Source organism: Hyperolius riggenbachi, chromosome 4, assembly GCF_040937935.1.
Source record: "Hyperolius riggenbachi isolate aHypRig1 chromosome 4, aHypRig1.pri, whole genome shotgun sequence".
Classification (NCBI taxonomy): Eukaryota; Metazoa; Chordata; class Amphibia; order Anura; family Hyperoliidae; genus Hyperolius; species Hyperolius riggenbachi.
This window is the reverse complement of record NC_090649.1, coordinates 333,090,102-333,106,092: the sequence shown is the minus strand read 5'-3', so window position 1 is coordinate 333,106,092 and position 15,991 is coordinate 333,090,102. Positions and strand designations below refer to the sequence as shown.

Here is a 15,991-nt window from a genome sequence, read left to right as displayed (position 1 = left end):
GCTTTTGAGTTGGAGATGACAGGAGCTGGTTAGGGAGTTAATGTGAGGAATAAATGAGAGAGAAGAATCAAATATTACCTCTAAGCACCATGCTTTGGGAACTGAAGTTATAGACGTGTTGTTAACATTTATTGTAATATCAGGCAAAGAGGTGGACAGGGATGGTGGAAAGACTATTAGTTCAGTTTTATTCTTATTAAGTTTTAAGAAGCGAGAGGACATGGAAGAGGATATAGCGGACAGGCAGTTGGGAACCCGTGTGAGGAGGGAGTTAAGGTCTGGGGCCGAGAGGTACAGTTGTGTATCATCTGCATATAGGTGGTATTGAAAACCAAATTAGTTGATTAAGTTACCAAGACCGTGCATGTAGATGGAAAAGAGGAGGGGACCAAAATCAGAGCCTTGAGGTACCCCTACAGACAGAGAATGTGTAGAGGAGGCCTGATCTAAATAAGAAACAGTGAAAGACCTTCTAGAGAGGTAGGAAGATATCCAGGAGAGGTCCTTTATTCCTATAGATGAAAGGATCTGTAGGAGTAGAGTGTAGTCGACAGTGTCGAATGCTGATGACAGATCTATAAGGATGAGTATGGAATAATAGCCTTTGGATTTAGCTGTGAGGAGATCATTGGCTACTTTGGTGAGGGCTGTTTCTGAGGAGTGGTTTGCCCAGAAGCCAGACTGGAACTGATCAAGCAAGGAATTTGCAGATAAATACTGACTTAGTTCAGCATGAATGTGGAGAAGTGACACTTGCAAATGGGAGAAGTGACACTGGGCGGTAGTTAGCAAGTTCGGTGGGGTCTAAAGATGGTTTTTTAAGGAGTGGTGTTGCAACAGCCTTTTTGAATGAGGATGGAAAAATTCCAGTGGAGAGGAATAGGTTAAACAGCGATGTTAGGGCAAGGATGAGGGATGTGGATAGCTGTGGAATGAGATGTGATGGGAAAGGATCCAAAGGACAGGTGGTTAGACTTTGGGAAAGGATTTAGAATATGTGGCAGATGATATAGATGTTCAGAGCACCATTTACAAGTAGAGATGCAGCACTGACTACAGAAAATGAAAGGATGGCAGTGGTACCCAATCGTAACTGATACTGGCCATTTCTGATCAAGAATTCAGAAACAAATTCAGAGTCAGAGACTGCAATACTGGGATACTTAATCAACATGTCAGATGGCTTCTCTACAAGCAAGGGAAATGGGCGTGGCCATGACATAATGTGGGTGGAGCCAACTGCATGTTATCATCGTGTCAATATGGACCAAAAGTCTCTGAGGAATGCATGAAGTATTTTAATAATTTCTGATGGCAAAAAAGGTCATACTCAATACTCCGTACTAGCAAGACATACCTAATAAAGTGGCTAGCAAAATATATCATTTTTTTGTTCATTGGGTTTCTTTTGGTTGATGTATTCAGCCCAGTGTAGGTAGTCAGATGTCCTCCCCCATCCAGCCCAGAATAGGTATTCAGATTTCATCTTCCCCATTCCAGTATAGGTAGTCAGATGTCCACTACGTGCTCTGAAGCAAAGCATTAGCAGTCAGCCCAGCCAGGACCACCAACGCAGCCTGACAAAAGCCAAAATAAAAGGGGCTATAGAAAGCTGCAAAGAATAATACCTAGAGGAATGGAGAAGTGACACAAAAAAACTCCCCCGTACCTGGAGAGGCTACACCACCCCAAAGACAGACAGACCCTGAGCCTGTACCACCTGAGTGCCCACGGTCTGGAGATAGAGACGACACAGACAGACTTAAAGGCCTCGGGAGGAGAGACTGTTTAAGCAGTGTGACCAGGAGGCCCTGAAGGAAGAGGCCCACTTCTTGCTACACTGCAGCAAATACGCACTTGTGAGGATTGCCCACTTCCAGAGACTCTCCGCCCACTTCCAGGATTTCACCTCCACAGATGAGGAGAGGAAACTGTACATCCTACTGGGGTGAGAAGAAACAACCGTGCAAACAGGAGCCCGATATGTAGCTGCCTGCCACCAACTGAGAAGAACATGATATCCCACAGACTGTATGGACCGTATACCTCTCCTCACCCAGCCCCCTATACTTTCACTTATATCCTCCATATCCTTATAGACTGTATACCCATCCCCCTATATCCTTCCCTTATTCCCACATTCACCCCCTCCCATGCTAATGCTAATTTTTGCTTTGTCAATGCTAAATGTATTTGGTCCTGTCAAAAAAGCTTTTTTTGGATCTAGATTTGGAAGTCCTCCCAGCCCAGTGTTAGTCAGATGTCCTCTCCCCTGACCCCCAGCCCTAGCCCAGTACAGATAGTAGTCAGATGCCCCCTCTCCCCAACCCAGTTTGTAGGTAGGCAGATGTCCCCCCTAGGTTAATGTATTAGCTACAGCCCATTGTAGGTAGTGAGATGTCCTCCCCTCTGCATCCCCCAGCCCAGAATAGGTAGTCAGATGCCCCCCCCCCCTACAGCCCAGTATAAGTAATCAGATGTTGCTCCCAGCCCAGTATAGGTAGTCAGATGCCACCCCCTCCCCCAGCCTAGTGTAGGTAGTCAGATTTCCTGTCCCCCAAAGCATAGGTTGTCAGATATTCCCCCCCAGCCCAGTGTAGCAGATAGCCAGATGCCCCTGCCCCAGTTCAGTATAGGTAGTCAGAATCCCCCCAGCCCAGTGTAGGCAGTCAGATGTCCTACCCACAACCCAGTATAGGTAGTCAGATGCCCCCCCCCACCCCAATGTAGGTAGTCCAATCTCCTGCTCCACCCCACCCCCCCAGCATAGGTAGTCATGTGTTCCCCCAGCCCAGTGTAGCAGGTAGTCAGTTGTGTCGTCACCCCCCCCCCCCCCCCGATAGTAAAATGGCCTCCCCTCCCACCTGGGAATAGCTGTGCTGCTCAGCGGCCCCCCTTCTGCCCTGAGTTGTGAATAGTGTAACCCACATGTCCACATTGCAGAGCTGGATCTCACTACTCTCCTCTGCTGCATAGCATTTGGTCACCATGGTTCTATCATGAGAGGTACTAGCCGGGACCACGGTGGCCGAACGCTAAGTGGCAGAGGAGAGTAGTGAAATTCAGTACTGGATCATGGACATATGAGTTACACTACTCGCAACTCAGAGTAAAAGGAGTGTTGTGGGGTATCCGTGCAGGCATAGCACAGGGCAGCCCAACATAGCAGGCCAAGTTTTCGCCACAGAATTTTTTTCCAGCCGGGATGGTCATGTTGAATGCTACCGGGTGGGGAAGGAGATCTCACACTGGGCACTGCTGATGGGGGGGGGGGGGGGGGATCTGACCCAGGGAGATGCTGATGGGGGTTGGGGTTCATAATGCATGTTGATAGTGGAATAGGAAGGGGTTTCACACTAGGTGATGCTAGTGGGGTGGGGAAGGGGTTCACACTGGTTGCTGCTAATGGAGGAGGTGGAATCTCCTTTTGGAAGATGGTGAAGGGGTCTCACACAGAGTATTGCTGTTGGGTAGGGACATTCGCAGACAGGGTGCTGCTGGTGTATTGGAGGATCCCTCTTACTCCTATTAATTATTAGCACCCTGTCTGAGAACGCCCCCCGAACTGACAGGAAATAGGTGGAGTGGGCAGAGATAGTGAAGCTGGCTGCAGTGACACAGCTGCTGCTCAATTAACCTCAGGCTCACAGCAGAGTACGGATTAAAGGCATTCCGCCATGGACTGGGGCAAATAACACCCGGGTGCTCACTGAAATTAGCTGGGCACAGCGTCCAGCTTAAAGGCTCTAGTGAGAACACTGAGGCCCCAAGCCGCCGCTTGCTTCACTTGTAGCTAGCAGCAGAGCTGTCTACAGAGGATGTGCAAACCTTGAAAAGCAATAAATAGGGCCTAATCATCTCAGATAGCCTGGCTGGTTTAGGTGTCCTTTTAGACTGAAGGACATGCTACCCAGAGAAGGAGCTTCTCAATACAGTACAGTTTGAGAGGCACTGGTCAAAGATTTCTAAATTAAGAATTGCAGTTAGGATTTTGGAGATGACATTGTTTCTTATTTGATAGGACATGACACGACAAGGACAGTTTTTCCCCTCATGGGAAAAATATTACAATGACATCTAAAGCAGGATATACAATGCAAATTGGAGTATTTGCAAATTATTTTTGTGCAATACTGCCCAATACATGTTTTAAAGATCCAGCATACTGGATTTTTTTTATGACAGCATTAATTATTATTATTGTTCCCCTCCTTACCCTGGCCACTGGAAACTGCTTTGTCCACCATGCCATCATCCCTTCTCCGCCATCCATAACAACTGTATGCTTCACTCAGCTATGGCTTAGTGATGCATCTGTAGAGCACTTGGGCCCCGATCTGCCACTTAAGAGTAAGAGTCCCAGTCCCTATAGGTGACTGTGTGTGTGTGCAGGGCCGTATCTCTTAAGAGGCACCCGTGGGCTGGTGCCATGGGCGGCCCCTCGGGGGGGGGGGGGGGGGCGGGGCGGCCATCTAATGCCCATTCATTTTATTTTTTTATTATTTTATTTTTTTAAAATAATTGAAAAAAAGTGACCTTTTGTTTCCCGGGGGGAGGGGGGATATGGGTGCCGGCTGGACGGACGAGAATGAGGGGAACCTTCTCCTTCCCTCCAGCAGAGTGGTAGCGGCCGGCCAGGGAAATTTCCTGACGCTGGAGGAAGACTCTGCATGCCGCTGGCTGGTCTGAGCAGTGACGTCACCAGACCAGGCAGCGGCATGCAGAGATGAGATTCCCTCGCGCGCCGGGAAGAAGAGGTGAGATGTTCTCTGGCGGCTGCCCCTGGACTCGTGGCTGCACAGTGCACTGACTGGAAGGGGGAGCGGGAGCTACAGGTAAGCGAGGGGGGACCTCCCCCCTGCTGCCTTCCCCACTACTCTGTGCCTGTTGCACCTTCCAGGCTGCCTAAAATGGGGGACACATATATCTCCTACCTAACTGGGGGACACTTATATACCTATTACCTAAACTGGGGGACAGCTATATATCTACTTCCTAAACTGGGGGACAGCTATATATCTACTTCCTAAACTAGGGGACACCTATATACCTATTACCTAACTGGGGGGACACCTATATACCTATTACCTTAACTGGGGGACACCTATATACCTATTACCTAAACTGGGGGACACCTATATACCTACTACCTAAACTGGGGGACACCTATATACCTATTACCTAAACTGGGGACAGCTATATATCTACTTCCTAAACTGGGGGACAGCTATATATCTACTTCCTAAACTGGGGGACACCTATATACCTACTACCTAAACTGGGGGACACCTATATTAGGCAGGCAAAGATTGAAGCTGAAAAACAAATCGCTAAGGATATCAAATCTAACCCAAAAAAGTTTTACAAGTACATTAACTCTAAAAAAAGAAAGGTTGACTGTATAGGACTCCTAAAGGATGAGGATGGGAACTCAATGGTGGATGACCAAGGTAAGGCAGAGTTATTAAATGCTTTCTTTGCTTCTGTCTTCACAAAAGAAACAGCACTGTTGCAAACTACAGAGGCAGAAGAGTCTCAATCTTCTAACTGTAATATTAAATACTTAACGCAGGAAGAAGTGAAGGCAAGACTAAATAAATTAAAAATAGACAAGGCACCAGGCCCGGATGGCATGCATCCTCGGGTCCTAAGGGAATTAAGTTCAGTTATAGATAAACCCCTTTATCTTATCTTTTGTGACTCTCTTGCAACTGGCAGAGTCCCAGTGGATTGGCGTACAGCCCACGTTTTCCCATTATTTAAGAAGGGCAAAAAATCTGATCCAGGAAATTATAGACCTGTAAGTTTAACATCAGTTGTATGCAAACTATTTGAGGGGTTACTAAGAGATACTATACATGACTTCATAGTAGAAAATAATCCTATTTCTCAGCATCAACATGGGTTTACTAAAGACCGATCCTGTTTGACTAACATGCTCAGCTTTTATGAGGTAGTGAATGCTAATATGGATATTGGGAATGCTGTAGATGTGATATACTTGGACTTTGCAAAGGCCTTCGACACTGTTCCCCACAAAAGTCTGGTGCAAAAGTTGAGGATGCAAGGACTGGGGAAGAGTCTGTGTTCATGGATAGGGAACTGGCTAATGGACAGAAAACAAAGAGTTGTGGTCAATGGATCGTACTCAAAATGGGAGACTGTTAGCAGTGGGGTCCCACAGGGGTCTGTTCTGGGTCCAGTGCTCTTTAATTTATTTATTAATGACCTAGTAGATGCAGTAGTGAGCAATGTTGCTATTTTTGCAGATGATACAAAATTGTGCAGAATCATCAACTCTCAGGAAGATAGTGTCATATTGCAACAGGATCTGGATAGGATGGCTATATGGGCACATACATGGCAGATGAAATTCAATGTTGACAAATGTAAGGTCATACATTTTGGACGTACTAATGGTCTAGCACCATACAAAATAAATGGGATACAGTTGGGGACATCAAACTTGGAGAAGGACTTAGGAGTACTCATTGACAACAAGGTAAATAATCGTACTCAATGCCAAGCAGCTGCAGCTAAAGCTAACAAAATTTTGGGATGCATTAAAAGGGAAATAAAAAGTCGAGATGCTAGCATAATATTGCCCCTGTTTAACTCTCTAGTAAGGCCACATCTGGAATATGGAATTCAGTTCTGGGCACCACATTACAAAAAAGATATTGCAGTTTTAGAGCAGGTGCAGAGACGAGCAACAAAATTGATGCGTGGGATGGAAGGTCTCACTTATCGAGAAAGGTTAGATAAACTGGGTTTATTTAGTCTAGAGAAAAGACGCCTTAGAGGGGATCTAATTAACATGTATAAATACATCAGAGGGCAATATAATACCTTGGCGGATGAGCTTTTTGTCCCTAGGCCTTCTCAAAGGACTAGAGGACATGATCTGCGCATGGAGGAAAAACGTTTTAACCATTTATTTAGGAAAGGGTTCTTTACAGTAAGAGTGATTAAGATGTGGAATGCATTGCCACAGGAAGTCGTTATGGCAAACTCTATACCTGCATATAAAGGGGGCTTAGATGCTTTCCTTGCGTTGAAAGACATCCATGGCTACAATTACTAGGTAATGCCTAATGATGTTGATCCAGGGATTTTATCTGATTGCCATCTGGAGTCGGGAAGGAATTTTTCCCTTTAGGGGCTAATTGGACCATGCCTTGTAAGGGTTTTTTCGCCTTCCTCTGGATCAACAGGGATATGTGAGGGAGCAGGCTGGTGTTGTACTTTATACTGGTTGAACTCGATGGACGTATGTCTTTTTTCAACCAAAATAACTATGTAACTATGTAACTATGTAACTATATACCTATTACCTAAACTGGGGGACAGCTATATATCTACTTCCTAAACTGGGGGACAGCTATATATCTACTTCTTAAACTGGGGGACATCTATATACCTACTTCTTAAACTGGGGGACATCTATATACCTACTACCTAAACTGGGGGACACCTATATACCTATTACCTAAACTGGGGGACAGCTATATATCTACTTCCTAAACTGGGGGACAGCTATATATCTACTTCCTAAACTGGGGGACACCTATATACCGTATTTTTCGGAATATAAGACGCTCCGGAATATAAGACGCACCTAGGTTTAGAGGATAAAAATCAGGGGAAAATAAAAAATACAGTTTACCTAGGTGCGTCCAAGTTCCAGGAGCGTCTTGTGGACATTGCCCCCTTCCCAAGATCTCTATCTAAGCTACACTAATGCCTGCTACCTTACAAGCTACACTAACCCCCTGCCACCCCCAGCAGCTCCATTAACCACATTCATTATGCTTTTCCGTTTTTTTTGACCCCCTGTTGGTAGCCAAAGAGACCCCTTTAGGCAGCCAGTGGGCCTCAGCCAGGCAGTATATGCGGCCATTTGTCCCTCTCTTATACGCAGCCCTGGAGTTATAAGAGCCACCAGTCAGATGCGGGTCAGTGCAGAGAGGCAGGTATGGCAGCATACTGTGGCCGCTATCGGTATGGATGTCGGGGAGGCAGCCGGAGATCAGCCTGCTTGGCTCTAAGTAAGAGGCATGCTATTCATGCAGAGCGCAGCGGAAGGCGTTATTACCGATCCGGGATCCAGCCGACGAGTCCTCCATCTGCTTCTCTATCTTCAATACCGGCTCGCGCTGATCCCCGTCCTGTTACTTCCTGGTCTGACGCTCTCTCACTGCGTGACCCTGACGCACGTGAGCCGCCGAGGTCACGCAGTGAGAGAGCGTCAGACCAGGAAGTAACAGGACGGGGATCAGCGCGAGCCGGTATTGAAGACAGAGAAGCAGATGGAGGACTCGTCGGCTGGATCCCGGATCGGTAATAACGCCTTCCGCTGCGCTCTGCATGAATAGCATGCCTCTTACTTAGAGCCAAGCAGGCTGATCTCCGGCTGCCTCCCCGACATCCATACCGATCGCGGCCACAGTATGCTGCCATACCTGCCGCTCTGCACTGACCCGCATCTGACTGGTGGCTCTTATAACTCCAGGGCTGCGTATAAGAGGGGGACAAATGGCCGCATATACTGCCTGGCTGAGGCCAATATGCCAGTGCTAAATTCCTAACATTTGGAATATAAGACGCACTGACTTTTTCTCCCCACTTTTGGGGGAGAAAAAGTGCGTCTTATATTCCGAAAAATACGGTACCTACTACCTAAACTGGGGGACACCTATATATCTACTTCCTAAACTGGGGGACAGCTATATATCTACTTCCTAAACTGGGGGACACCTATATACCTACTACCTAAACTGGGGGACACCTATATACATATTACCTAACTTAGGGACACCTATATACCTATTACCTTAACTGGGGGACACCTATATACCTACTACCTAAACTGGGGGACACCTATATACCTATTACCTAAACTGGGGGACACCTATATACCTATTACCTAAACTGGGGGACACCTATATACCTACTACCTAAACTGGGGGACACCTATATACCTATTACCTACTGGGGGACAGCTATATATCTACTTCCTAAACTGGGGGACATCTATATACCTACTACCTAAACTGGGGGACACCTATATACCTACTACCTAAACTGGGGGACACCTATATACCTACTACCTAAACTGGGGGACACCTATATACCTACTACCTAAACTGGGGGACACCTATATATCTACTTCCTAAACTGGGGGACACCTATATACCTACTACCTAAACTGGGGGACACCTACATACCTATTACCTAAACTGGGGGACACCTATATACCTACTACCTAAACTGGGGGACACATACTACCTAAACTGGGGGACACCTATATACCGACTTCCTAAACTGGGGGACACACATCTATCTATCTATCTATCTATATACTACCTAAACTGGGGGGACACCTATATACCTTTTTCCTAAACTGGGGGACACCTATATACCTACTACCTAATCGTTGCAATTGATTCTGGTGAAATGCTGCCCACTGTACGATTATTTTGTGATGAAATGCTGCCCAGGGTGCGATTATTTTCTGGTGAAATGTTAGCCAGGGTGCGATTATTTTGTGGTAAAATGCTGCCCACTGTACGACTATTATCTGGTGAAATGATGCACTCATTGCGATTATTCTCTGGTGAAATGCTGCACTCATTGCGATTATTCTCTGGTGAAATGCTGCCCACTGTATGATTATTATCTGGTGCATGTTGCTGAAATGTTGTACTCATTGCGTTTATTTTCTGCTAAAATGTTGCACTCATTGCGTTTATTTTCTGCTGGAATGTTGCACTCATTGCATTTATTTTCTGCTGAAATGTTGCACTCATTGCGATTATTTTCTGGTGAAATGTTGCCCACATTGCGATTATTTTATGGTGAAACATTGCTGCATTACGATTTTATGGTGAAATGCTGCCCCATTACAATTATTTTATAGTGAAACGCTGCCCCATTACGATTATTTGGCACCTATGGGGGGCCCCATCCAAATTTTTGCAAGGGGGCCCAGTGATTTCTAGTTACGCCCCTGACTACTACCTAAACTGGGGATAACTATAGACTTGGCTATCTATACTGGGGACACCTATAGTATGTCTATATTGGGGACACCTATAGACCTGGCTACTTTATACTGATACTAATTATTTAGCGCCAACATATTATGCAGCGCTGTACAGAGTATATATTGTCTTGTCACTAACTGTCCCACAGAGGGGCTCACAATCTAATCCCTACCATAGTCATATGTGTATGTATGTATCGTAGTCTAGGGCCAATTTTTAGGGGGAAGTCAATTAACTTATCTGTATCGTATGGTATTGGGATGTGGGAGGAAACCAGAGTGTCTGAAGGAAACCCACACAGACAAAGGGAGAACATACAAACTCCTTGCAGATGTTGACCTGGCTGGGATTCAAACCGGGAACCCAGCGCTGCAATGCGAGAGCGCTAACCACTACGCCACCATGCTGCCATACTACTGTACTATATTGTACTACCATCTTCAGCAGTACTTCACAGAGTATGTAGTCATGTCACTGACTATCCTCTGAGGAGCTTACAATCTAATCATGCCATAGTCTAATGTCCTACCATATTATTATGTAGTTATATAGCATCCTCGACTCCAACTCTGACTCCACAGCTCTGCTGGCATCTTCTGCAGCACTTTGCAGAGAACATAGTCATGTTACTGACTTTTCTCAGGGGCGCTCACATTCTAATACCTACCACTATTTTGTGCGAGAGAACACTGGCTAATGTGTGTTTTTTTGGGGGAACATTTCCTACTTGCTTTTTTAGGGTCCCTTTACTCATACCCGGGGAGAAAACATGGCCCCACCGACTTTGGGCTGCACTCTTACTAGGAAATTTGAATTGGCCACACCCACTGTAGGTTATGGACATGCCCATGGCATTCTGTGGCCACGCCCATATTTTCGCCCGGGGGGGGGCGCCATAGGTTTGGGGTGCCTAGGGGAGCCCAAACCCTAAATACAGCCCTGTTTGTGTGTCTGTGTCTGTGTGCCTGTGTGTCTGTGTCTGTGTGTGTACCTTTAGCGTTCATAGGACTCATTAGAATTTCTTGCTGCAAAAGACAGACATACAAGGTCACTCCACTGCAGCTCAGGTCTCAAGTTAGCCCTTAAGCCAGGCACTTGAGACAAAAAAATGTCAAGACTCATTTCGGTAACACAGATTTGAACACATTCTAATTTATGAAGTTCTTTAGGTAGTAAATGAACACAAACTTTTTTATGTGAATCATAAATCACCCTAGTGAACCAAAAAGTAAAGTCCTAAAAAAAAAATAGATAAAACAGTCAGACATGCTCATCCACCACTGTGTGTTTTAGCCTGTGTGAAATGTTCACGTTCTTCTCACGGTATTTTCCAGCACAGTAGCCTAATCTTCATATACACTAATTCCTGGCCATAATTCAGAAGAATGAGTTGACTGGTCGCTGACTGACAGTGGCTGCTGCTTGGTACAGTATGCACAGCGTCTCTGTAAGCTCCCTTGCACTGTGCCATCCATGTACAGCAGTTCAGGTTACATAGATTAAAAGCTGGGTCTAAGAATACATTAACTGTTGGTGAGCAGTGAGATCGAGAACTGAGAACCTATGCTTTCCATAACAGAGAAGACATTTTAAAAATGATTGTGCTCATACCTGAAAATGAAATATTCCAGCATACCCAGACCCAAAAGACTGGTCAGGTGGTACAACCCTGTGTAGTACCTTCTCATTAAGAGTTAGAGAAGCGATGGCAGCCAATAGCCAACAGTCTCCTGAAAGAATACATAAATAACAAATAAATGATAGTCGTGTTTTGCTTTCTTTAGCCTCTTTTAGTATTCCATAAGATCACAAAGGACCCGATTTAACATAGGTAACGCAGGGTAAAAAGCTCAACTGAGGGCATAAGTGATCCTGCAAACTTGGCCAGCTTTCATTTAAAAAGTGTTTGCTATTAGGTGGAAAACATTTGACAGCTAACTTTTGGATAGCAGAAGGGACTCAAAATCTGTCCAAGTGAAAACAGCTCAGTCAGTCTAAAACCAGACTGGTGGCAACCTTGTCTTCTGTGGATTTAAGGTGCCATAATGAACACTCAAAATTATCACAACTACACTATGGGCCTCAGTATACTTGCCAAGACTGTAAAGGTGTCCAGATATCAACATATGAATGTGTGTTCTCTGTAAAGAGATGGACCTAAAGATGTAAACATAGTAATTTAATAGGCAGACGATGCAAAAAAACAAACAAAAAAAAAAAACTTACCAAGGTCACCTTGACAAACATCTGTTCTTGAAGCACCACCTAATATAAATTCTGGATCTTTCACAATTTCCTGGTAAAGAAAGCATGAGTAAATGTCAAAATACTGATTTATGGACGTTTTATTAAAACCTACCTCTATGCAGAATTTTAAGGAAGTTTTTCTCATTCACAGCAAAAAAAATAAGCAAACACAAGACAACAACTTGTTTCTGTATGATGGACAAGTACATTCTCTGTGAAGTTATCACTGCTGTCAAGAAAAGAAAACACTGTTTCTGGGCAGGAGCTCCCCTCAATAATGAGTGCTAGCAGCCAGGACCAAAACCCATCCAAGATGAACAGGGAATCAATAACCACAAGAAGTGGTTTAGTGTATAACTATATTCAAGATAGAGTAATGCTGCATACACACTTGAGATAAAAGTCTTTGGAAAAGGCAAGATCACAGACCAATTTTACCCCATTCCCTGTAGTATGAGAGCCATACTCTACACAGTCTATTCTATGGAGCTGCACTCCCCATCAGATAAACATCTTTGCAAGATGCTGCACACACAGATGCCCGTACACACTCAAAAGATCATTATCTGCAAAAGATCTATTCCTGCAATAGATCCATTCCTTCAAAATGCATTCATAGTCTATGAGATCTGCGGATCATCATACACACCTTGTTTAACAGGCAATCATCTGCAGATCATCTGCAGATCAGATCCACCAGGATGGATTTTCAGATCTGCAGATGATTGCCATATATGCAGATGAAGTCTGCTAAACAAGGTGTGTATGATGATCTGCAGATATATAGACTATGAATGCATTTTGCAGGAATGGATCTTTTGCAGGAATAGATCTTTTGCAGATAATGATCTTTTGAGTGTGTACGGGCATCTTTGTGTGCAGCATCTTGCAAAGATTTTATCTGATGGGGAGTGCAGCTCCATAGAATAGACTGTGTAGGTATGGCTCTCATACTACATGGAATGGGGTAAAATTGGTCTGTGATCTTGCCTTTTCCAAAGACTTTTATCTCAAGTGTGTATGCAGCATAACTGGGTAAAATCATTACATTCTCAACCCTACTGAAAGAAAGAAAAAGAAAGAAAGAAAGAAAGAAAGAAAGAAAGAAAGAAAGAAAGAAAGAAAGAAAAAGAAAGAAAGAAAGAAAGAAAGAAAGAAAGAAAGAAAGAAAGAAAGAAAGAAAGAAAGAAAGAAAGAAAGAAAGAAAAAGAAAGAAAGAAACAAGAAAGAAAGAAAGAAACAAGAAAGAAAGAAAGAAACAAGAAAGAAACAAGAAAGAAAGAAAGAAAGAAACAAGAAACAAGAAAGAAAAGAAAGAAAGAAAGAAAGAAAGAAAGAAAGAAAGAAAGAAAGAAAGAAAGAAACAAGAAAGAAAGAAAGAAACAAGAAAGAAAGAAAGAAAGAAAGAAAGAAAGAAAGAAAGAAAGAAAGAAAGAAAGAAAGAAAGAAAGAAAGAAAGAAAGAAAGAAACAAACAAACAAACAAACAAACAAAAATTATTTACAATGAATATTTATTAAAAATTACATTTACAAATGGAAAACCCTCCAAAACATCGGTCTGAATACCAAAAAAGTGCAAAAGAATATTTACATAAATATATTTAAGAAGCTTACAATTTTTATAGCTGGCATTGGAGGCCAACTGCTTTATCCACTAACCCGCTTGTCTCCTCCACTAGTGTCTCCAGTCCACCCCACTAGCCTCTAGATCAGTGGTTCTCAAACTTTTTCAGCTGGGGCACCCTTGCTGCCATTTTTTCAAGATACCCCCAAAACATCATAAACTCCACACCTTGCACCTGAAACATACACTCTGCACCATGCACGCAAAACATACGCTCCACACCATGCACCCGAAACATACACTCCACACCCCCAAGTAATATTCACTCTGAAACATGCACTGCTAATTACTTGTTGTGTGCTCCATGCACCCCACTACAAGTGGAGTTGGGAATGGAATTGTTTATATTTACCTCCTATCACGTTCCTGCAACAGCACTCACCCCAAATGGCTCCTCCTCAGCTGCATGTCGACTGGGTGGGTGTGGGGGGGGGGGGGACGGTGCACATGAGGGGAGGAGATTCAGGATTGGAGAAGAATATTGCATTGTGACACTCCCCCCCCATATCACTTGGTTCTCACAGTCCTGAATACAGGAGGGGAAGATGCTGCACACCAAGGGTGTGCTCTAGTGTGCCGTGACACCCAGTTTGAGATTGAGAACTGCTACTCTAGGTTGAAGGCTCACAAGTGCAGGCACCTCCCCCCATGTTTCTTGTTTCTGCTGTATTTTATGAAATTAACATGTACCAGTATTGGTGATGTCTCAATCCACACATTAACTATGTATGTATTTGTATTTGAGTTGTTGCTGGATGTCTTGATTGTACAGTGTGCTAAACTACTCCTGCATTATAGCACTAAGGAAGATATTGGAGCTATATAAATAAAGAATAATAAGATTTCTATTTTTAGGACAAAACAAGGGTGTAATAATTCTTATAATGATAGCGATAACATTTTTGCACAGACACCAAAATCTAAGTTTAATCTGAAACTATATCTATTATCCAAAGTCTGAGACATTGATCACTTCAGTAGCCTGTGTGACAACCAACTAACAACTAACCAGTGGCGTAGCTAAGAAGCTGTGGGCCCCGGTGCAAGTTAGCATTGGAGCCCCGCAAGCACCCTATACATGAAAATTGATATTGGGCGCACCAAAACCAATCAAGGACAACCACAGTGTCAGAGGTGCAAGAAGGGGATGGGAAACTGTGTGTTAATTATCACTATTCAAATCAACTATAGAAGTGAATATTATCAGCACAGGACCAATAAAGAGATAATACTGTGTTTGAGGCGTGGGCCCCTCGGAGCCCCTCTAGCCCAAGGGCCCCAATGCAGTGGCTACCTCTGCACTCCCTATTGCTGCGCCACTGCAACTAACTACAAGTGTTAAAATCTTGCTTTGTTGGTGTTTAGGCTTTGGGTGTAGCACATTTATGTAGCTGTTAAGTTAGAATTGCTGCCATGGGTGGAGGAGATATTGTCCAAAGGTAAATATGTGAAGAATCTTAAAAGTCTTATAAATGTGATTCAAGAAACTGGTTGACTACACACTTCACATTACCAGACATTTAAATGTTGGTTTTCTTTAGACTTAAGTTGATTGGCTTTGCAATACAATCTTTATTTTTGTCAGTTAAGAGTAAATATTTGTTGGTATTTTTATTTCTATCATTTAAATCCATGAACTGATTACATAAATCATATTCCCACAGGTAACCATACACATGACAAAACCTCTGCCTCCATACAGATATACAAATGTATTACATTTATTAAAAAGCTAAAACAAATTAATACTTTCTAAAACCTTCTAAGGCTGCGACTCACACATGCTTGGGCGATAACAAGTGGTTAGAGAATTTGAACACTTTGGTTGAATCAGTTTGGTTGAACTGCATGAAGTCTCTTGCCTCATTCAGATGATAGCCTGTTTTTTCACAGTCATATTTACTGCTCGGACTAGAAATCTGATTGGAATCAGTGTGGTGCATTGATCACTGCCCCCCAGTCATTATTTAAATCAGGGAATTATGGACTGTCAGGAACAGGTTAGGCACATACAGAGCTTGGTAAACTCAGCAGTAAACAATCAGTCATGTTAGGCACATCCAGAGCTTGGT

General features: G+C 43.8%; 1 protein-coding gene across 1 annotated transcript in view; it reads right to left on the bottom strand.

The window, feature by feature from the left end:
- CAPN9 (calpain 9) overlaps nucleotides 1–15,991 on the bottom strand; it is a 150,124-nt gene that overhangs the window by 92,531 nt on the left and 41,602 nt on the right. Inside the window, exons 2-3 of the mRNA XM_068279531.1 lie at nucleotides 12,273–12,342; nucleotides 11,658–11,776 (exon numbers count right to left, since the gene is read on the bottom strand). Coding sequence (XP_068135632.1) covers nucleotides 11,658–11,776; nucleotides 12,273–12,342 — 189 coding nt within the window. The remainder of the gene's footprint in view (nucleotides 1–11,657; nucleotides 11,777–12,272; nucleotides 12,343–15,991) is intronic.